General features: G+C 45.6%; 1 protein-coding gene across 1 annotated transcript in view; it reads right to left on the bottom strand.

Annotated features, from left to right (window-relative positions):
* Nucleotides 1-8,792: 8,792 nt before the first annotated feature.
* Nucleotides 8,793-23,351, bottom strand: part of SUSD5 (sushi domain containing 5) — a 40,716-nt gene continuing 26,157 nt past the window's right edge. The window contains exons 4-5 of the mRNA XM_038769732.1: nucleotides 18,727-18,915; nucleotides 8,793-11,341 (exon numbers count right to left, since the gene is read on the bottom strand). Of these exons, the coding sequence (XP_038625660.1) occupies nucleotides 10,107-11,341; nucleotides 18,727-18,915 (1,424 nt within the window). The 3' untranslated portion in view covers nucleotides 8,793-10,106. The remainder of the gene's footprint in view (nucleotides 11,342-18,726; nucleotides 18,916-23,351) is intronic.

The raw sequence follows: 23,351 nt of genomic DNA on the forward strand, positions 1-23,351 counted from the left end.
ATTATGCAGCTTTGGAGAAGCAGTGAGGCCAAATGGAAAGAGCACAGTCCTGGGAATCAGAGTACCTGGGTTCAAGTCCCGACTCGGCCACTTGCTTGCTGTGTGACCTTGGAAAGTCCCCTAACTTCTCTGTGCCTCTGTGTCCTCATCGGTAAAATGGGGATTCACCCTCCCTTTTAGGCTGTGAGCCTTGTGGGGGGACATGGACTGTTTCTGACTTGATTTTCTTGTGCCTACCCCAGAGCATAGCATAGTGCTTGGTACATAGTAAGCATTTAACAAATACCACAATTATTGTTGTTATTGTTATAATTTTTATTTTGATTATTCACTTCACTAGCAGAAGCTAGTATCTTCCCCATTCCCAAGTGAAGAGTTTGCTACCATCACAGTCATTCATTCATTCATTCAATCAATCATGTTAACTGAGCGCTTACTGTGTGCAGAGCACTGTACTAAGTGCTTGGAAAGTGCATTTCAGCAATAAATTGTCACTCACCTGAGGTCACTCACCTCAGCAGAGTTGTCCACCTTCTCTTTACCCTAGGATTCCACTAGCCAGTGTTTTTCACCTAAGGAGCCAGTTTTCATCAAGATGGAAAATTATATTCCAGTTTTTTCCAGATCTTCTCAGACCCGTGGACTAATCCCAATCATTTGATAATATGGTCTCTTCAAATTACAGATTTTTTTTCCTGTTCCATTGGTTGTATTGATTTCTTCTCTGTGTGGCAGGTCCCAGGGGTTCTTAGCTTATTTGGGTTTAACACTGTGCCCTAGTTCTTTTCTTAAGAAAGCCGGTGCCTCTTCAACACCTGCCTCCTAAAGGGACAATTGCTGTTTTTCTTCTTCCTCCTCCTCCTCCTCTTCCTCCCTTTCCTCCTCCTCTTCCTCCTCCTCCTAAAGACAGACCAGGCTGGCCCTGGGGAGGTAGTTCCCATCCAGCAGAGCTCCATCTGTTTGCCAATTCAGGTGGTATCGATAGGGGAATCAAGAAATGCCCCCCTGCCCTTTAATGGTATTTGTTAAGCGCTTACTATGTTACTATGTACAAAGCACTGGGATAGATACAAGATAGGTTGGATACTGGCCCTGAGACGAGAACCTGGGTCGCCTGACTGCCAGCTCTGTGCGCTTTCCATTAGGCCACACAACCTCCCTAAACTGCTCGCTCTTTCAGGTGGCCCCAAATCAATCAATCAAGCCTAGCGATGCTCCAAGATGATCAGTGCAGCAGTTTACATAGATAATAATAATAATAATGGCATTTGTTAAGCGCTTACTATGTGCAAAGCACCGTTCTAAGTGCTGATGAATGGAGGGGGAAGGGGCTGCGGGGAGGGAGACCAGGGAGGAGGACTGATGACAAGAACTTGGACCAGGATAGTAGCCGTTTGGGTGGAGAGGAAGGGGGCAGATCAAGAAAAATTCACTGGAAGCACTGTTAGGACTTAGTAGTAGATGAGGAGTGCGAGAGCTGAAAGCCAAGTGTCAGGTTAACACCAAGATACTAATGTAGACCGCACACACAAACACACACACAAAAGTTTTAACCTATCTTTGGTCCATCTGGGCAGGCGTTAGCGTTCCCTGCCTCAGTTTCCCATTTGTGAAATGGGGCGGCACCAGCGAATGATCTGTCTCAGATACTGTGCCTAGGTCAGTGTACTAAGTGCTTGGGAAAGTACAATACAGTAGAGGTGGCAGACATGATCCCTGCCTACAAGGAGCTTACAGTCTAGAGGGGGAGAAACAGGAGGAAATTCTGGGAGACGCAGTTTCTCTCCCAGGAACTCCTGAACAGAGACCCTCAGCTTCCTCCCACCTCCTCTATCTACCCCCTACCCCTGAACCCCATTTCCTCACCTCTCCCTACCCCCCACCCACACACAGATGCTCAGGGTTTTCATTCATTGAATCGGACATTTATTGAACGTTTACCATGTGTGGAGCACTGTAGTAAACACTTGGGAGAGAGTACAATACAACACTAAACAGACACATTCCCTGCCCACAACGAGCTTACAGTCTAGAGGGTTTTGTAAGTGAGTCAGGTAAGGCCGTTCTCCATCTGGTCATGCAGTAATTCAACAGCCCCCCGAGGCCTCTCCTCAGTAGCAAACGGGCTGTGTATCGAGCAGATCCAGGCAGAAGCGCACATCACACTTACCATGGGCCTGGTACCTTGTTTGCAGCCTCAAGCGTGTCAGTAAGCTGGTCTTGGTATACACAAGGCACTTGGTGTCCCGCTGGCTTAGTCACTCATGCGAATTGGATTTCGGACAACGCTTGGTTGGCGCACCGTTCGCGTCCACCGAAAGAGGAGGAACAAAACAACATAGTCTTCATTTTCCAAAACAACGCCGAGCGGTGTCGTCTGCAAATAGACCATAAAAATCCAGTCTGGACCCAGAACTAAAAAACAGGACCAGCTCAAAGAGCCTTATTGGCTCTAAATATTTCTTCCAACAATCCTGGAATGGCCTCCGGACTAGATTCCAGAGGTGGGTAAGCAGTTTCTCTGTGAGCATTTCCGGAGGCTGGACAAGCCGTTTGCTTCATCTCTTGCTTCAGAGGAAGGCACCTTCCTCCCTCCTTTGAGTCTAACTGCTCACAAATTGGTTTCCTCTGTTTGATTTCCACGAGGCCTGGCCTATAGATAGTGTCCATCCTGGACACAGGGAAGAAGTGTGGCCTAGTGGATAGAGCGGGCCCGGGAGTAAGGAGGGCCTGGGTTCTAATCCCAGCTATGCCACTTGTCTGCTGTGTGACTTTGGGCAAGTCACTTAGCTTCTCTGTGCCTCAATTATCTGTAAAATGTGGATTAAGACTGTGAGCCCACTGTTGGGTAGGGACTGTCTCTATATGTTGCCAATTTGTACTTCCCAAGCGCTTAGTACAGTGCTCTGCACATAGTAAGCACTCAATAAATACGATTGATTGATTGATTGATTAGCTTGTATCTTCCCCAACACTTAGTATAGTTCCTGGCACATAGTAAGTGCTTAACAAATACCATAAAAGAAGACATAGAAGGTAGGGTTTTCAGCTCAGGAGAAAGCCAAGCCCAGGAAGACCAAGGTGTTGATGGAGAAACAAGTAGCCCATTGTGACATCTGGGAATATGGTCAGTTCTCTCACTGGCTATTTGGAGAAAAACACAACTGAAAGGAAATGAGGCAGAGAGGTTTAAAGGCGGTGTGTCAAGATGGGTGGATCAAAACATATGGCCCCATAATGCATCCCTTTCAGTAAAATCAGAATGTTTCAGTAAAAGTGGACAGTGGCTGAGTTGCCAGTGAAGAAGTAGAGCTTTTTGATGCTACTGTTTGGCCGCCAGCACTGTTCAACTTGGAATATTGGTCACCAGCCCCATCTGAGAGAGAGAAGGGAACCGATAACCAAAAGGATGATATGGAGGTGCGTGGCTCAAGTCTCACTCTAAGACACATGGTCCCAATGAAGAAATGAGAAAGTGATTGGTGACATATGTGGACTGGCCACATATTAAGTAAAGGAAGGTGGTTTAAACAAGGGAAGCAGTGTGGCCTAGTAGATTGAGCCCAGGCCTGGGAGCCATATGAGCCTTGGATTCTAATCCTGGATCCTCCACTTGTCTGCTGGGTGACCTTGGGCAAGTCACTTAAGTTCTCTGGGCCTCCGTTACCTCATCTTTAAAATGGGGATTTAATACTGTGAGCCCCATGTGGAATAACGACTGTGTCCAACCCTTTTATCTTGTATCTACCCCACCGCTTAGTACAGGGTCTGGCACAATTACTACCACAATTTAACAATTACCACAATTATTATACAATAGCAGGAAAGGCCAACTCCTGAACCTTGTTCTGAAGACCTTGCCAACTTGTACTTCCCAAGCGCTTAGTACAGTGCTCTGCACACAGTAAGCGCTCAATAAATACGATTGAATGAATGAATGAATGAATGAATGAAAGACCCGCTCTCAGTAGAGTAGCTGTACTAACAGCTATATTTTACTGACCTGAACTCCAAGTTGCAAGTAGAGATTTGTTGGATTGGAAATGGGTGAGTGTTTATTATGGCTGCTGATGGGAATAACCAGTTGCCTGCAAAGCCCGACAGTTTGTGGAATATGTTTCTGCAACTAAGTGTGAGCTGTCAACCAAAGCGATAAAAGTTTAAAGAACTCAAATATCTGGGCTGTGGGGAGGCAGAGGGTCGGTGCCAGAGAAAACACTGTGTGAGTGTGGGGCTGGGGTGCAGTTTGTAGCGAGGTATTGAGAAAAATGCACAACAAATCTTTCATTGTGGGTGTCTGGACTCTTGATTGTCCGTGTCTGTTTCTCTTCTCTGAGGTCATGGCTTGAAGGAGCTGGTGTGGAATATTTAGAAACAGTGTTGCCTAGTGGATACAGCCCCAGCCTGGGAGTAGAAAGACCATGGGTTCTAATCCCACCTCCACCACTTGTCTGCCGGGTGACCATAAGTAAGTCACTTCTCTTCCTCTGTGCCTCAGTTCCCTCATCTGCAAAGTGGGGATTGATCGTGAGCTTCATGTGGGTCAGGGACTGTGTCCAACCTAATTAGCTTGTTTCTAGCTTCTATCCACCCCAGTGCTTAGCACAGTGCTTGGCACAGAGTAAGCGCTTAATGACATTTTAAAAAAGAAAACTTCAGACCAAGAGTTAAAGTGGCCTTAGGAGGAGGATCTGTCATGGTCTGTCATTACGGTCCCAGGTGCCGCCTTGTGAAAGTCTTTATCATCCCCAGCAGTTTAGCTGAATAGAAAGAGCCCAGGCCTGGAGTCGGAAGACCTGAGTTCTAATTCCGGCTCTACTACTTGTCGGCTGTGGGACCTTGAACGAATCACTTTAAATTCTCGATGCCTCAATTTCCTCATCTGTAAACTGGGAATTAAATTCTGCCCCTTCCTACTTAGACTTGGAGCCCTTCATGGGGCAGGGACTCTGTCCATGATTATCTTGCATCTACCCAGCGCTTAGTACAGTGCTTGACACACAATAAGCTCGTAAGAATTACCATAATTATTATCCCCAGTAAGGATAATAGACTTCAGACCATAAGCCCCTCAGCTTAAGACTGCAAACGCACTGTGGTCAGGGAACATGTCTGCAATCTCTGTGGTACTCTCCCAAGTTCTTTTTGCAGTGCTTTGTGCTCAGTAAGCACTCAATAAATACCACCAATTGATAAGGAGGGAATGGAGAAGGTGGTAGCGCAAGCAGGAAATAGCACGTATGTCCATTTTCCAAGTAAGAGAACTGTAGTAATCGTAATTTGGTATTTCTTAAGTGCTTACTCTGTGCAAAGAACTAGCACATCAGACAGTCTCTGTCCCACATGGAACTCAGTCAAACTCAGAAAAGGCATTAAATCCCCATTTTACAGATGAGAAAACTGAGGCCCAGGGAAAATAAGTGGCTTGCCCACGGTCCCATGGCAGACAAGTGGTAGAAAGCAGTTCTTCTGATTCCCAGCCCTCTGCTCTTTCCACCAGGGTATGCTGCTTCTTATTTAAGCTAGGAAGCTAAATGATTAGTCCTGTGGAGACAGGATGGCCCCAAGGAGTTCTAGCTTCTCAAAGGAAAAACGTGTACTTTGAAGCAAGGAAGCCCCCATAGCATACAAATCCCTTGCACAGCCAGTGCTGTTTTTAGAGCAGGGGGAGATGGAAGGGAATCAATCAAAAGATAGTATTTATTGAGTACCTATTGTGTGCTCCGTGTGCTCCGTACTCTCTGTATTGGGATGGTACAATAGAGGTAGAAGAGAAGACCAAGGACTTGGTTCGGTGAATTGGTTTGGAAGGTTGGAGGGACCCCTGAAAATTTAACAGCTTCTGGGAAATGAGGGTCACTTCGATGTGTCCTTTTGTCGTTCAGGTAAACTGCCCCCCCTTCTCTCCTTTCACTCGCTCTCTCTCTCCATCTCTCTCTCACACACACTCTCTCTCTCTGTGTTTGTTTCTACCTTGGAAAAGTAGATTACTTTGCAACCTTTGGAAATATGATCTTGATTTCATCCACTTTCTGCCAATCAAATAAAATCGCTCCCCATTTCATAAACTGTCCCCAGCAGCGTCCTGTTGCTGCCACCAGTTTGGTATCAGCCAAGCCCAAGGGTTGATTCTGACCCTCCCTGAGTTACGGTGAAGGTGATAGTTTTGTGCCTGAACGGGGCTGCAGATGAAGGGATGTGAGGCTGCCAGCTAAATCAGTCGCATTTACTGAGCACTTACTCTGAGCAGAAGATTATATTAAGAAGCTCTTGGGAGAGTACAGTAGTTTCATAGACAAAATCCCTGCCATCAAGGAGCTTTCAGAGAAGCCTGGGGAAGACTTTTGCTCTCTCCTCTCTCCCTCCCTCCAACCTTTAATCAATCAATAAATCAATCAGATTTGATGAGGGCCTTCTCTGTGCAGAGCATTGTACCAATCACTTGGGAGAACTTGGGAGAACTTGAAATTACTTGGAGAAGCAGCATGGCTCAGTGGAAAGAGCACGGGCTTGGTAGTCTGAGGTCATGGGTTCGAATCCTAGCTCCACCACGTCAGCTGTGTGACTTTGGGCAAGTCACTTAACTTCTCTGTGCCAGTTACCTCATCTGTAAAATGGGGATTAAGACTGTGAGCCCCATGCCGGACAACCTGATTACCTTATATTCCCCCAGAGCTTAGAACAGTGCTTTGCAATAGTAAGTGCTTAACAAATACCATTATCATTATTATCTTTTAGACTGTGAGCTCACTGTTGGATAGGGACTCTCTCTATATATGTTGCCAACTTGTACTTCCCAAGCGCTTAGTACAGTTCTCTGCACACAGTAAGCACTCAATAAATACGATTGATGATGAGAACCTGATAGAGTAAGTATACATGCTCCCTGCTCTTATGCTGTGGCCGGAGAGACAGGCATTAGAATAATGTATAGAAAGAGGAGAAGGGAAATGGTAATATGAGTTAAGTTCTTGAGAAATAGGTTGTGCTCAATAAACACCATTGATGATGATAAATCCATTCATTCATTCAATCGTATTAATTGAGCCCTTACTGTGTGCAGATAGGTCGTGAAAACAAATACCACAATTCCACAATAGTGGTCAAGTGGAGCAGAAGTGTTTAAGGTGGCATTTGAGGGGTTATTAATCAGTAGTAATGATAGTTTTTTTGACTATCATTACCTATCCCGCCTATTTGGAGCAGGAGTTTCAGGTATCAGGGTAGAACCGCTGCAGATCCACAAAAGCATTCCCACCATTCAGGGGTCCTACTCTCTGGCCCACCCTCTCCCAATGGAGAATCTTTCTCCTGCATCCTATCCCTCCAGAACTGCTTCCCCCAGCTCCTCACAGATGAAGGGCTTCTTCCTCCAAGTGCTTAACCCTTCCTCAGTCCTCCCCTGTGATTCCAGGTGGAGGTGACAGTGACTTAATCCGGTCAATTAGCCTTCCATTATTAGGAATGAGCTTTCTACCTCTTCTACCGAGTTCTGAAATTTCTCCTTCCTGCTTTCCCTATCTGTGAGGGCATCATACCTCCAAATGGGAAGAAAGACCCTCCTCTGGCAGAGGGGTTGGCAGAGGGTCAAGCGGAGACCTCTTTCTTTTGGGTCAGAGGGAAGGAAGTGCCTTCTCATTTTGTCTAATGAAACACGAGCTGGGCCTCAGCTGTCTACCTCTTCTTAGTCTCACAGGGGCCAGAGAATGCATTTGGTGGCCATCAATCAATATTTTATCAGTGATATTTATTGAGCGCTTACTGTGAGCAGAGCACTGTACTAAGCATTTGGGAGAGTATAGTATAACAGAGTTGGTAGACACGTTCCCTGCCCACAGCAAGCTTACAGGCTAGAGACTGTAAGATTATAGACCATCTTCCACCGACTGTCTGGATCGTGGTTCTCTAAGAGACCAGCTCTCTGGCCTTGGGGTCAATCAATCAATCAATCGTATTTATTGAGCGCTTACTGTGTGCAGAGCACTGTACTAAGTGCTTGGGAAGTACAAGTTGAGGGTCGGAAGCCTGACTCTCCAGGGCTGTCACTGGCCGGACCCCGATTGACCTTCTCCACAGGTGGTCTGGGCTGGAGAATTACAGCCCTGGTCACTTGGCTTGAGCATGGCAAAGTGGAGTCTTGGCAATGTCAAAGTTGGAGGAGCCCTCTTTTAGAACCAGTCAGCCCTCAGTATCCCGCTAGACTGTAAGCTTATTATAGTTAGAGGATGTGACTGCTAATTCTGTTGTATCACACTCTCCCAAGCACTTAGTACAGTGCTCTGCACATTACAAGTGCTCAATAAATACCACTGATTGATTGATTTTTGTCTTTCCACAATCCCATCTTCCCTGTGCTCATAGCACTGGGGGCAAAGGCAATTTTACTTATTATAAATGCGCTGATTAACCATAATCAATATTGACCAGAGTAAATTCAATATGGAAATGTTTCTCTCACTAAATAGCACTGAATGATTCGTCAAAGAACTCTCCCGCCTTTATCCATTTGTGAGGTTGCCATAACAGAACACGCCTTGGAATTTTTTCCTGGTTATTTTTTCTTCATTTTAAACATTTCAAGTGCAGTGCGAAACAGCTAATGCCTTATGTTTCCCTGACTATTAAACATTTGTCTAGTGATGTTCTATTTGGATGTTCATTCAGGGCAAAACCCCACATCATATGCTCATTTCCTAAACCTTCCAATAGTTTTAGAAATAATCCTGCGCTCATATTTGTGGGATGTAAAATATTTAATTTAGCTGTAGCACAAAATCAAATAAAAACTGAAATGCTGATTTGTGGTATTTATTTCCTAGTATATTTCCACAAGGATGACAAACAGTACACGTTTCAGTTTTAAGAGTTAACCTTCTTCACTAAACCAGTGGCTCTGGATTCAGTATTTTAGACTATAATGCTGTTTTGAAATAGTTTACCACTACAATGCCATAACAAAATAGTTTTCCACTGCAGTCCTAATGTTTGATATCCACTCAAGCGCATCACATCACTTGGTATTTTATCCTTTCCCTCCCCCCACTTTTTTTCCTAGCCCCCTTCCCTTTTCTCTCTCCCTCTCCTCCTGACTCCAAGGGGAGCCTTTGTCATCCAAGACCTAATCTCTCTTTTCCACAGTTCAACCCCAACACCAGACACTGAACAGAGGAGAGCAATTTGGCTATATACTCCAGGAAGTTAAGATTCCCACCCTTGAGGTCATCACTACTCCCGACCAAACCCCCATGTCCCATCTCCAACAGAGGCACCAGGGGGGCTGGAGGAACGGTGTGATGGCATTTGTCGTGGACAATCTTGATGAGCAGAGTTAGTGCTGAGCTTATTTAAAGAAGGAATGGAGCCGTCCGGTTGTTTCGGGGCCATGGGTGACACCGTTCTCCTCCCTCAAAAAACATCAGCCCCACTCACTCTCCAGCTTTGCCGTTGTGAGACGGTAATTTCCTAGAGGGCAGGGATCATCTCTCTCAACTCAGCTGTGCTCTCCCAAGTGCTCAGTACAGTGTTTTCTGCATGGTAAGCATTCAATAAATACCACTGATTGATCCCTTCCATGATTTCCATTCCATCGCTCTCCCCATCGCAGTCTTAACACACAGAGATGCTACGGTGGAATCAGTACCAAGATACCACAGGCTCGCTAATGTCACCAACTCACGTTTTCTCTCTCTTTTTTGAAAAGTGTAGAAGAAGAGAACGAATCCTTAGGCCATAGTCCGAAGGGGAGATTTTCCTCCCGGTTTTTCTTGGTTCGCATTAGGCCCCGCGAGGCAGGCCTCCGTCTTGGGATAGTATGAGCCCAGCGCGTGGACAAGAAGTAGGTCTCTGCTACTGTCCCCACTGCATTTCTGAGTTCTCCTGAAGGCCTTCAGCTGGAAACGTTGTAGGCCTATAAATGAATCCTGCAGAACTGGCCTTGGGGAGGAGTCCCCTCTATGGCCCCCGCGCCGTCCGTCCCCTTTCCCTCCTCCCCTGCTCCGTTTCCAGCATTGACCAGAAATGTGATATTCCATTTGGTTTACTTTTCTTTTTACTCCCTCTCAAGCAGCCCCCCGCCCCCACCCCGGGAGAACTCACTAGGCCAGCATCTAGACTTTCTGCATTTCGATCTGCTGGTGATAGGGCCGGGCCTGACCCTGGCCTTTCAGCCTGTATACTGAGGTCGTCTGTCGGCGTTTCCGGTAGCACCAACCGGCGGCGACGGCGGCCATCAGCAGCAACAGGCTCAGGACGATGACGAGGAGGGCGATAGCCGGCCCTTTGCCCGAGTCGGTGCAGGACACTTCCCCACAGGCCCCTGCGGTAGGGAGAACCATCTCACCCCTACCTGGGGTCATCGGGGGTCCTCGCCCCCTGGATTCCTTGGAGGATGAGGGGTCGGGAAAGACATTCTGACCACCGGGCCAGGTGGTCTTCACCGGGGGCGTGGAGGAGGTTTCTTTAACCTGGCTGGGAGATGGGAAATGGTTGGGCCAATACCCTGCGGTCGTTGCTGTGCCCGGCGTGAAGGAGGCCTGGTCGGGAATCTCCGTCGCCACGGAAGACTCCTCTACTCCAAAGTCCCTGGATGGGGGGGTCCAGAAACCACCTCTGTCCCCCACCCCAGCCCCAGGGCTCACGTTCTCGGGGGTGCCGGTGAGGGTCAGGGAACCCGCTCCATATGCCCTGGTGAGGGGGAGCGATCTCTGGCTGATGTCGTCGTCTGGATGGAGACCGGTGCCGGTGGGTTTCCTGACTTCCACGTGGTCGGGTCGATCGGTCCAACCCAGATAACCTTCTCCCGTCCCCACGGACCCACCCGCTTCGTCACCCCTGTCTTCCCCCTCCCCCGGGGCCACCGGGGTCACGGGGAAGCCGTCTAACCAGGCCTCATCCCCTTTGCGATTGTGAGTCGGCAGGGGAGATGAGACAGGGGATATTTGGGTGCTTGGCTCCAGGAGGTCCCCTTTTGGGCTGAAATGGTCAGGGGCTTCTGAAAACCAGCTGTTGGTGTGGGTGTCTAATGAGGCCTCCTCCATAGGTTCCTGGAAGGCCCCATTGACGTACCAAAACGAGCCCTTCTGGCTGAGGAGGAGCTCAGGAAACTCCGCTGGGACTTGGGCAGAGCCCTGGGATTGAGTGTCTCCTCCCCCTACCCAGTCCTCCCTCCCTGAAGGATCAGAAATGAAGAGTCCCTGGCTCTGTTCTTCTTTCTCCCCACCATCACCACCCTCTTCCTCCTCTTCCTCCTCCTTCCAACCGGCATCCTCCTTGTGCCCGGCGAGCGGCTCGGATCGCTCTTCGGGGAAATTCTCCTCGTAGTCTATGTGGGCCTCTGTCTTATCTGCAGGAAGAGAGAGAAGTTCCTCAGAGTTTGGGGGTTTTTTTAATGGTATTTGATAAACGCTTATTATGTCACAGGCACTGTCACTGGAGTAGCACTGGAGTAGATGCAAGTTAATCAGGTTGGACACAGTACCTTTCCCATAAGGGGCTCACGCTCTTATCCCCGCGCTCTCTTCCCTGGCCTGTTAGAGCCCAGCTTCTGGCCCCATGTCGGGCAGGGACTGTGTCCAATTAGTCAGTCAGGGAGTCCTATTTATTGAGTGTTTATTGTGTGTAGAACACTGTACTAAGCGCATGAAGAGTACAGTATAACAATATAACAGACACATTCCCTGCTAACAGTGAGTAAACTTACAATATAGAGGGGGAATATGCTTAGATTATATCCCCCTCAGTGCTGAGTACAATGCTTGGCACATAGCAAGACCCTCATAAATACCACAATGATCATCATTATTGGGGTGGGAGGAAACATCACCTGTCAAACTGACCTTAACCCCAACATTCATTCATTCATTCAGTCAGTCAGTCATATTTATTGAGCACTTACTGTGAGCTTGGAAAGCACAATTTAGCAACCAAGAGAGACAATCCCTGCCCACAACAGGCTCACAGTCGAGAAGGGAGGAGACGGACATCAAAACAAGTAAACAGGCATCAATAGGCATCATCCAAGCAGCATGGCTCAGTGGAAAGAGCAAGGGCTCAGGTGTCAGAGGTCATGGGTTCTAATCTCAGCTCTGCCACTTGTCAGCTGTGTGATTTTGGGCAAGTCACTTAACTTCTCTGTACCTCAGTTCCCTCATCTGTAAAATAGGGATTAAGACTGTGAGCCCCACGTAGGAAAACCTGATTTCCTTGTATCCCCCCTGGTGCTTAGAACAGTGCTTGCCACATAGTAAGCGCTTAACAAATACTACTATTATTATTATTATTAACAAAGAAATAAAGTCAAAGTTAGGCCACCCCAGTTCCAATTCAGCATGGCATAAAGAATAAACAATTCTGGAAGCCTGTCTGACCTCGAGAACAATCACCCAAGCATTGGCCCAGTGCGAACAACCATTTAGGCTAGTTGAGTGGCCAACATGGCTGATTTGTTGTTTTTCCAAGGGGAAGGCCAGGTAGGATAAGAAAAACGTGTGTGAATCAGTAACCTATAGTAATCGTAATAATTATGGTATCCGTTGAACGGTCACTATGTGCCAAGCACTGTACTAAGCGCTGGGGTAGTTACAAGATATTCAGGTCCCACACGGGGCTCAGAGTCTAAGTAGGAGAGAGAACATGTATTTAACCCCAATTTTACAGATTGCCAGAGAAGTTAATAATAATGATGGTAATAATCGCTTACTATGTGCCAAGCACTGTTGTAAGTGCTGGGGTAGACACAAGGTAATCAAGTTGTCCCATGTGGGGCTCACAGTCTTCATCCCCATTTTACGGAGGAGGTCACTGAGGTGCAGAGAAGTTAAGAGATTTGCCCAAGGTCACACAGCAGACAAGTGGTGGATCCAGCATTAGAACCCAGGTCCTTTGACTCCCATGGTCTTTCCACTAGACTACGCTGCTTCCCGTAAGCGCTTCTTTACATGGTTATCTCAGCTAACATGGTGTAGATAATCACCACCAAACGAGACTTTTGAAATAGCACTGTAGGCCAGGTTAACCAGAGAGGAAATCAGAGCCAAAGCTCTTAACTTTCTTCCTGACTGAAGGAACAAGAGAAGCAGCCTGCTTGAGTGGCTAGAGCACGGGCCTGGGAATCAGAAGGACCTGTGTCCTAATCCTGGCTCTGCCACTTATCTGCTGTGTGACTTTGGGCAAGTCGCTTCACTTCTCTGTACCTCAGTCACCTCTTCAGTAAAATGGGGATTAAGAGTGTGAGCCCCATGTGGGACAGGGACTGTGTCCTACCTGATTAACTTGTGCTTAAATAGTATATATAGTATACTATACTATATATGTTATATGTTATATATAGTATATAGTATAGTATATATACTATATATAGTATATAGTATACTATATACTATATATACATGATATATAGTATACTATAGTATATATAATATAGTATATATGCTATATATAGTATATACTATACTATATACTATATATAACATATATAGTATATATAGTATATATAGTATATACAGTATATAGTATAGTATAGTATATATAGTATACTATAGTATATATAGTATAGTATATATGCTATATATATTATATACTATACTATATACTATATATAGTATATAGTATAGTATAATATATAGTATATATAGTATAGTATATATAGTATATAGTATAGTATACTATTATTAAATAGTATAGGATATAGTAAGCGCTTAACAAATACCACTAAAAAAATATGCTTTTCCATTGAAAGCAGAGAGACTGTAATCATTTCTCACTGGCTCTGGAACTGCCTAGGGGCTTCAAATCAATGGGAGTTGGGAAGTTTTGGGGGAAAGACCTGTAAGCGCTGGATCCGGTAAATTCATCCACCCATCTTAGGCCTCTGCTGTATTTACAGCTCATGACTAGAAGTTGTGTGGACCTTCTGTCCCTCAAACCTGCCCTGAATTTCAATATCCCAGCTCGGGTTTCCTTTTGGAAAGCGGTATGTTCTCTCTTCAAAGCAGAAGAAGTGGTCGTAAATTGCAAAAGCATACATTGCCCAGTTCACTCCCGAAAGCAACTTTTGTTTGGGGGCTGAAAGTCTCTATGTTCTCAGTTGGAACACAGAGCCCTTTCATGATGGGCTCGGCAACTCCCCTCAAATCGGAATTATAGGTGATGACCTCATGCGTGTGATGTGTGCTAGGGCCTCTCACAGCTAGTTCTTCAATATGATATATTTCTCTGTTGCTCTGGGCAAGTCGCGAAACAGCCAAAAGCCAAACCAAGTCGACAGGGATCGTTTCCATCCGGGTGTATCGACTCGGTCCGGAACGGGTCCGGTCTGCTCTCTCTCTGATCTTTAAATCCTCATCATTAAATTATTGTCGACTAAATTATCGGCACTAAATTATTCCCCCTAGACTGTAAATTCGTTGAGCGCAGGGGACGTGTCTACCAACTCTGTTCATTCATTCATTCATCTATTCATTCGATCGTATTTATTGAGCGCTTGCGATGTGCAGAGCACTGTACTAAGCACTTGGGAGAGTACAATACAACAATACACAGACGCATTCCCTGCCCACAACGAGCTAGCTCTAAGTGTTTAGTACAGTGATCTGCACAAAGTCAACACTCAATAAATATGACTAATTGATGGATTGATTAACCAACTGTGCTGGGCTAAACCAGGCATTTGTCCCAAGCCAGTTCATGATCAATGACACTAGACTGGAAGCTTGTAGGGAGCTGGAAATGTGTCTCTTCTATTGTTCTGTTGTACTCTCCCAAGTGCTTAGTACAGTGCTCTGCACCCAGTAAGCGCTCAATAAATAAGACTGACTGACGGACTGAATAACACACCCCTGCAGCTCTATGGTGGGGTTTTGACTACATCTTTTCAGTCCTGGGGGATTGGAGGGTTTGGGGCAAGATCAGCTGAACCAGGATAGGAGACCCAGTTCCACTGTTTTGACGTTCCAAGTCCCTTGAATCTTTCACCCCCAGACTTCTTGCAAAAGATATCTGGAGGGTTTCTCTTCCACTAAGTGCTGAAGAGCTCTAGTGGCTAAAGCAAAGGCCTGAGAGTCAGAAGGATCTGAGTTCTAATCTGCGCTCTGCCACTTGTCTGCTGGGTGATCTTGGACAAGTCACTTCGCTTCTCTGTGCCTCAGTTACCTCCTCTATAAGACGAGGATTAAGACTGTGAGCCCGTTGTTGAGTAGCGACTGTCTCTATATGTTGCTGACCTGTACTTCCCAAGCACTTAGAACAGTACTGTGCACACTGTAAGTGGTCAATAAATACGATTGAATGAATGAATGAATGCATCTATCCCAGCGACTAGCACATGGTAAGCTCTTAACAAATACCATTAAAAAAAAAACCAGGGAAGTACAGGCTGACCTCAGTGTTCTCACTGAGAGAAGTAGCATAACATGATCAATGGTATCTCCTAAGTGCTTACGTGAGGAGTCCTAAACTAAGCTCCTGGTACTAAATACTAAACTATACTAAAATAGAGCTGGTAGATACAATCCCTGCCCTTAAGGATCCTACAACCTAGCATCCAGGAGAAAGACTAAGTAATTGAAAGTGAGGAGACATGGGTTCTAACCCTGCCTCTGCCAGTTACTGGCTTTATGACTTTGGGCAAGTCACTTAACTTCTCTGTGCCTCAGTTTCCTCCTCTGTAAAAATAGGAATCAGTCATTTGTTCCCCTTTCCCCTTAAACTGTATGCTAGGACCACTCACTAGTCTTTCATTATGATATATTTATTATTCTTTGTAGTCACAAAGCAGCTGAAAGCTAAATCCACATGAGACAGGGACTGTGTTCGATCTACTTATCTGCCTCAGTGTTTAGTACCTTAGTGCTTAGTTCCTTGGTGCTTAATAAATACTACCGTTATTATTATTTGGAACCCAGACCATGCTCACCTGGGAATAGGGGACCTCAATTCTCCACCATGGAGAGGAACCTAATTCCCACCTGTATATTCTCTCCCAGCTCTTACTGTGTTCTGCACACCATAAGCACTTACTAAATACTATTACCACTACCAGAATATGGACCAGGATCTTTCCCCCTGCTGCGCGGAGTTGGTCCCACTGGGCTTCTTTATAATCATTATCATTATTGTTACTGATATTATTATTAGTTGCTAAGTACTTACTATGTGTCAAGCAAGGTTATAAACTCTGGGGTAGAGACAAATTAATCAGGTCAGACAAACAGTCCCTGGCTCACAATCTATATAGAAGGGAAAACAGGGATGGAATTTCCATCTTACAGATGAGGAAACTGAGGTGCAGAGAAGTTGAGGGACTCACCGAGGGTCCCGCAGTAGATAAGGGGCAGAGCGGGGATTAGAACTCAGGTCCTCTGAATCCCAGACCCGTCCTCTTTCCATTAGTCCATGCTGCTCCTCATGGACTATATAGCCCTGGGAAGGCTTTGAAGGTGGGGAGGGTGATCATCTCTAGGTTTTGAAGAGGGAGGGTATTACGGGGCCAGATGCAGGATGTGGGAGAGAGGTCAGAGGTGAAAGAGAAAAGATTGAGGTACAGCAGGTAGGGTGGCATTAGAAGAGCAAGGTTTGTGGCCTGGGTTGGATTAGGAGAGCAGCGAGAGAATGCTGCTTGATGGAGAGATCTCAGTGTCCTCGGGCAGGTCTCTGTACCAGGTGATGTACTGGATGGAGGCCTTCCCAAACTGAACCCCCTCCTTCCTCTCCCCCTCCTTCCCCTCCCCATTCCCCCCGCCTCACCTCCTTCCCCTCCCCACAGCACCTACATATCTGCTTGTACATAGTTATTACTCTATTTATTTTACTTGTACATATTTATTCTATTTATTTTATTTTGTTAATATGTTTTGTTTTGTTGTCTGTCTCCCCCTTCTAGACTGTGAACCCGTTGTTGGGTAGGGACCGTCTTTATATGTTACCAACTTGTACTTCCCAAGCGCTTAGTACAGTGCTCTGCACACAGTAAGTGCTCAATAATAATAATGATGGCATTTATTAAGTGCTTACTATGTGCAAAGCACTGTTCTAAGCGCTCGGGAGGTTACAAGGTCAGGTTGTCCCACAGCGGGGCTCACAGTTTTCATCCCCATTTTACAGATGAGAGAACTGAGGCACAGAGAAGTTAAGTAACTTGCCTGAAGTCACACAGCTGGCAATTGGCGGAGACGGGGTTTGAACGCATGACCTCTGACTCCAAAGCCCGGGCTCTTTCCACTGAGCCACGCTGCTTCTCAATAAATACGATTGAATGAATGAATGAATGAATGAATGAATGATGTTCGGTGCAGTTGAGTAGCACTGGTCTGGATGTGAGGAGGAGCCTTGGGTTCAAGTATGAACTCTGCCACCGGGCTGCTGTGTGACTGTGGGCAAGTTACTTAGCCTCTCTGTACCTCAGCTTCCTCATCTGCAGAATGTGAATAATAATACCTGCCTTTCTACCTACCTCGCAGGGTGGTTGTGAGGGCAAAAATGAGATAAGTAACTTAAGAGTTCTTTGGGGACAAAAACCCTAGACAAAAACTAGGGTATTGTTTGTATTCACCCAAGTTAATTCAACTGGGAGAAGCAGCCTAGAGGATAGAGCATGGGCCTCGGAGTCAGAAGGATCTGGCTTCTGACCCAGTTCTGCCACTTGTCTGTTGTTTGACCTTGGGCAAGCCATTTTACTTCTGTGGGCCTCAGTTACCTCATCTATAAAATGGGAATTAAGATTCTGTGTCCCATGTGGGACACGGGCTGGGTCCAATCTGATTAGCACGTACATACCCCAGTGCTTACTACAGTGCCTGGCACATAGTAAAAGCTTAATAAATACCACATAAAAAAACCCTCAAAGCTCCACTTTCTGACTGTATATATGTCTATATGTTTGTACATATTTATTACTCTATGTATTTATTTATTTTACTTGTACATATCTATTCTATTTATTTTATTTTGTTAGTATGTTTTGTTTTGTTCTCTGTCTCCCCCTTTTAGACTGTGAGCCCACTGTTGGGAAGGGACTGTTGCTATATGTTGCCAACTTGTACTTCCCAAGCGCTTAGTACAGTGCTCTGCACACAGTAAGCGTTCAATAAATATGATTGATTGATTGATTGACACCCGGTTTTCGACTGCCGCCATTGAGGCTTACACAGAGAAGTCAGATCATTCCAGCAGGGCCGATCTAGGCCAAGAATTCCAGAGCCAATCAGACAGTAGGAATAGAGATTCAAGCTGATCCTGGATATGGAAAACCCTCCCTGTTGCCATTTCCTCCTTATCTAGCTCTTTTTTTGTTTTGCTTTTCTGGTATTAAGCGTGGGGGTAGATACAAGATAATCGGGTTGGATATAGTCCACGTAGGTGCACATAGTAAGAGCTTAACCAATACCATGATTATAATTATTGGTCCATCAGGCCCCTACATGGACTGTGTCCAACATGATTACCTTGTATGTAATACAGTGCAAGGCACATAATAATAATGATAATAATGATAGCATTTATTAAGCGCTTACTATGTGCAAAGCACTGTTCTAAATGCTGGGGAGGTTACAAGGGGCTCACAGTCTTAATCCCCATTTTACAGATGAGGGAACTGAGGCCCAGAGAAGTGAAGTGATTTGAACCCATGACCTCTGACTCCAAAGCCCGGGCTCTTTCCACCGAGCCACGCTGCTTCTCTATAGTAAGTGCTTAACAAATACCATAAAAAAAGGACGTGCCAGGGAGACTTACCTTTAACACAGGCCTGCACCTGCCCATACCACTTTCCGCAGCCGTCGCAGAGCAAGGTGAACGCAGACTCTTTGCGGCCCATGCCGTAACCCTGGGCGCAGACGTAGAGGAGCTCATCCCCCATCTCGAACCCAGTGTGTCCGTGCAGGATGGTGTGAGGGAAGGACGGAGGGTCTCCACAGGGCTTTTCTGAGGGGAGAGAGAGAGGAAGAGAGAGAGAGAGAGACAGAGAAGTCCAACCTAGTTACTCTTCCACCTCCACCTCCTTCTTTTCCAGATTTCCTGTAAACTGTGCCAGCGATGGTTAAATTATATAATCCCGGCAGTCAGAAATCAATTGACTTGTCCACCCTGCCAAGGAGTCAATGACTGGAAATAAGTGGAAGGCTACCAGCCCGAAGTGTTTCTGGGACGTGCGGTCCCCAGGAACCCAACCTTGACCTCTGAGCATCTGAGCACACTCAGAATTTGGGTGTCGGGATGGTCTTGGTCAGGTCATACTCCATCACACTAAACAGTCCCCATTTGGCTCTCCTCCTGGCTAGGGGTTTCAGGGAAAGGAGGAAGGAAGAAACATTTCAGGAATATAAAGAAACCAGCTCTGCGTGCTAGTCAAGCCTCTCCCTTCAACCCTCAGATAAACCATGCGGTGAGAGCGTCACATGGGGAAAAGCAATCGACCCCCTCTTTAGAGGTGGAAAGCCGGAGTAATATAATTTATTAAGCATTTACTGTGGTTTTTTAAATGGCATTTGTTAAGTGCTTATGTGCCAGACACTGTATTAAGCGCTAGGGTAAGTACAAGCTAAACAGCTTGGTCTGCCTGATGTTACTGCCTCCTGACAGTCCCCTCTTGTCAACTTGTACTTCCCAAGCACTTAGTACAGTGCTCTGCACAGAGTAAGCGCTCAATAAATACGATTGAATGAATGAATGAATGAATGAATCAGGATTTGTGACTGTGCTTCTCTAGGTCTTTAATAATCATGATGGTATTTAAGTGCTTACTAGGTGCCAAGAACTGCTCTTTAAAACATCGGTTCTGCTTCCAGGAATATATATATATATACATATATACATATATACATATATATGTATATATATATAATATATGTGTGTGTGTGTGTGTGTGTGTGTGTGTGTGTCCTATTTCAGTTGTGGTATTTGCTAAGTGCTTACTATGTACCAAGCACTGCACTATGTGCTGGGGTAGATACAAGATAATCAGAGCAGCCACTGTCCCTGTCCCTCAGGGAGCTCACAGCCTAAGTGGGGTGAGAACAGGTATTGAATCCCCATTTTGCAGATGAGGAAACTGAGGCACCCAGAAGTTAAGTGATTTGCCCAAGGCCCCACAACAGGCAAGTGGCCGAACAGGGATTAGAACTCAGGTCCTGTGACTGCCAAGGCCATGCTCTCTCCACTAAATTACACTGCTTTTCCAGAGAGGAGCTGCTTGTGTACTTTCCTGTGTCTCTTCTCCTCACATGTCTAACCTGATGGAACCGAAGCATGTTGAATGTCGCTTCAAAATTGGTGATCTGCCTATATTGCAGGACTTTGTTGGTGTTGATCCTACCCTGCCATTTGACCTTGAGAATGTCTCATAAGGAAAACAGTGTGGCCTACGGGAAAGAGCATAAGTCTGGGAGTAAGAGAGGACCTGGGTTTTAATTCCGGCTCTACCAATGTGAACTTGGGTAAGTCACTTAATTTATCTGTGCCTCAGGTGCTTCATCTGTAAAAAAAGGATTAAATCCTTCGCTTTCCAATTTAGACGATAAGCCCATTGTGGGACAGGGACTGTGTCCAACCTAATTAACTTGCATCTAAACCAGTGCTTAGAACAGTGCTTGACACGTAGTAAGAGCTGAACAAATACTATCTCAAAAAATTTTTAAAGACCCCACTGCAGTTACTTGGAAAATAATAAGCACTCAATAAATATCATTGATTGATGGACTGATTGAGTGGCTGACAGTATTCTTCAGTAGCCTGCCCAGAAGGATTCAGGTTAGGACCTGATCAGCAATAGAGAGCAGTGAGGTGCCCAAAAATTCCAGTCAACTCTCACCCTAATTCCACAAAGAAGGGAATTATTGGGAACTTTTGGAAGATCCGTGCATTTCCTCAGCATTCTCTATATTTCAGGTGTAGTAATAATTGTGGCATTTGTTAAGCACTTCATATATGCCAGGCACTGTTCTAAATTCTGGTTTAGATTCAAGTTAATTAGGTTGGACACAGTCCCTGTCCCACAAGGGGTTTACGGTCTTAATCCCCATTTTACAGATGAGGTACGGCGTCCCAGAGAAGTTAGGTGACTTGAGTAAAGTCACACAGCAGACAAGTGGTAGAGCGGGGACTAGAACCCAAGACCTTCTGAGTCCAAGGCCCATGCTCTATCCACTAGCCCACACTGCTTCTCTAACAGTGGAGAAGCAGCGTGGCTCAGTGGAAAGAGCACGGGCTTTGGAGTCAGAGGTTCAAATCCCAGCTCTGCCAATTGTCAGCTGTGTGACTTCGGGCAAGTCACTTAACTTCTCTGTGCCTCAGTTACCTCATCTGAAAAATGGGGATGAAGACTGTGAGCCCCCTGTTGGACACCCTCATCACCTTGTAACCTCCCCAGCACTTAGAACAGTGCTTTGCACATAGTAAGCACTTAATAAATGCCATTATTATCGTTGTTATTATTAACAGTAAGTCAATCGGTGGTATTTATTCAGTCAGTCAATCACAATTATTGAGCGCTAACTGTGTATAGTGCACTGTACTATGCGCTTGGGAGAATATAACAGAGCTGGTAGACACCTTCCCCGCCCACAACAAGCTGAAAAGCAGCATGGCTTAGTAAATAGAGCAGGGGCCTTAGAATCAGAAAGAGCCAGTTCAAACCCCGCTCCACCACTTGTCTACTGTGTGACCTTGGGAAAGTCACTTCACTTGCCTGTGTCTCAGTTACCTCATCTATAAAATGGGGATTAAGACTGAGAGCCCCATCAGGGGCAGGTGCTGCCCAACCTGATTATCTCATATCTAGCCCAGTGCTTAGTATAATGCCTGGCACACAGTAAGTGCTTAATAAATACCATTTAAAAAAAAAAAAGATCTTCCTGGGTTTGTAGGTTTCTTCAGGAACACCTGCAGGTCCAAGCTCTTTGCCAATTTTTTTCACGGATTTGACTGTGGTAATTCCACTCCGAAGATAATAATAATAATAATGTTGGTATTTGTTAAGCGCTTACTATGTGCCAAGCACTGTTCTAAGCACTGGGGGGGATACAAGGTAATCAAGTTTGTCCCACATGGGGCTCACAGTCTTAATCCCCATTTAAAAGATGAGGGAACTGAGGCACAGAGAAGTGAAGTGACTTGCCCAAAGTCACATAGCTGACAATTGGCAGAGTCAGGATTAGAACCCACAACCTCTGACTCCCAAGCCCGGGCTCTTTCCACTGAACCACGCTGCTTGAGAGCCTTAATCAATCAATCAATCAATCAGTCATATTTATTGAGCGCTTACTGTGTGCAGAGCACTGTACTAAGCGCTTGGGAAGTACAAGTTGGCAACATATAGAGACAGTCCCTACCCAACAGTGGGCTCACAGTCTAAAAGGGGAGACAGAGAACAAAACCAAACATACTAACAAAATAAAATAAATAGAATAGATATGTACAAGTAAAATAGAGTAATAAATATGTACAAACATATATACATATATACAGGTAGTATTTACTGAGTGCTTATGGTGTACATAGCACTGTACTAAGCACCTTAATCTCAGTGATGGGGCAGTGAAGGGTTTTTCTCCCTTCATCCTTCCATGAACATTTATAAGTCCCTGTCTCCTAGCGCTCTCTTCTCTCCCCTCAATATATGGAATATTTTTACCCCAACAGTTACTTCAGTTGGAGATTAAGGGGTCGGTACTGGGTAGGTATAGCAGAAACTCTTCATCGACAAGAGGGCTGGAGGGAAATGCTTCTCTTGCCCTGCGTAAAAGTGACTCCGCATGTTTCCACAGCCTGGGATTCCCACCTAACCCCCACTATAGCAGAGTTGTCCCCATCTTCAAAGCCCTCCTAAAATCCCAGGAAGCCTTCTCCGATTAATTCACAACACTCCAAGATGCTTTAACCCAACGGCCACCCTTAGCACTGAGGTATTTTATGCCCCTCATCAACACTTCTGCATTATATGTATAATCAATTACGTGTTCACATACATTCAATTTATTAATGGACTGCGACTTCTTAATTGACTTCTAGACTGTGAGCCCATTGTTGGGTAGGGATTGTCTCTATCTGCTGCCGAATTGCACTTTCCAAGTGCTTAGTACAGTGCTCTGCACACCATAAGCGCTCAATAAATACGACTGAATTAATTAATTTGTTTTAATGATATTCATTTAGCACTTACAATGTGCCAGACACTATACTAAGTGCTGGGGTACATATGAGTTAATCAGGTTGGACACAAGTCCATGTCCCACATGGCGCTCACAGTCTTAATCCCCATTTTCCGGATCAGGGAATTGAGGCCCAGAGACGTGAAGTGACTGGCCCAAGGTCACACAGCAGACAAGTGGCAGAGCTGGGATTATAACTCAGGTCTTCTCCTC

This window comes from Tachyglossus aculeatus, chromosome 2 (genome assembly GCF_015852505.1).
Source record: "Tachyglossus aculeatus isolate mTacAcu1 chromosome 2, mTacAcu1.pri, whole genome shotgun sequence".
Lineage (NCBI taxonomy): Eukaryota > Metazoa > Chordata > Mammalia > Monotremata > Tachyglossidae > Tachyglossus > Tachyglossus aculeatus.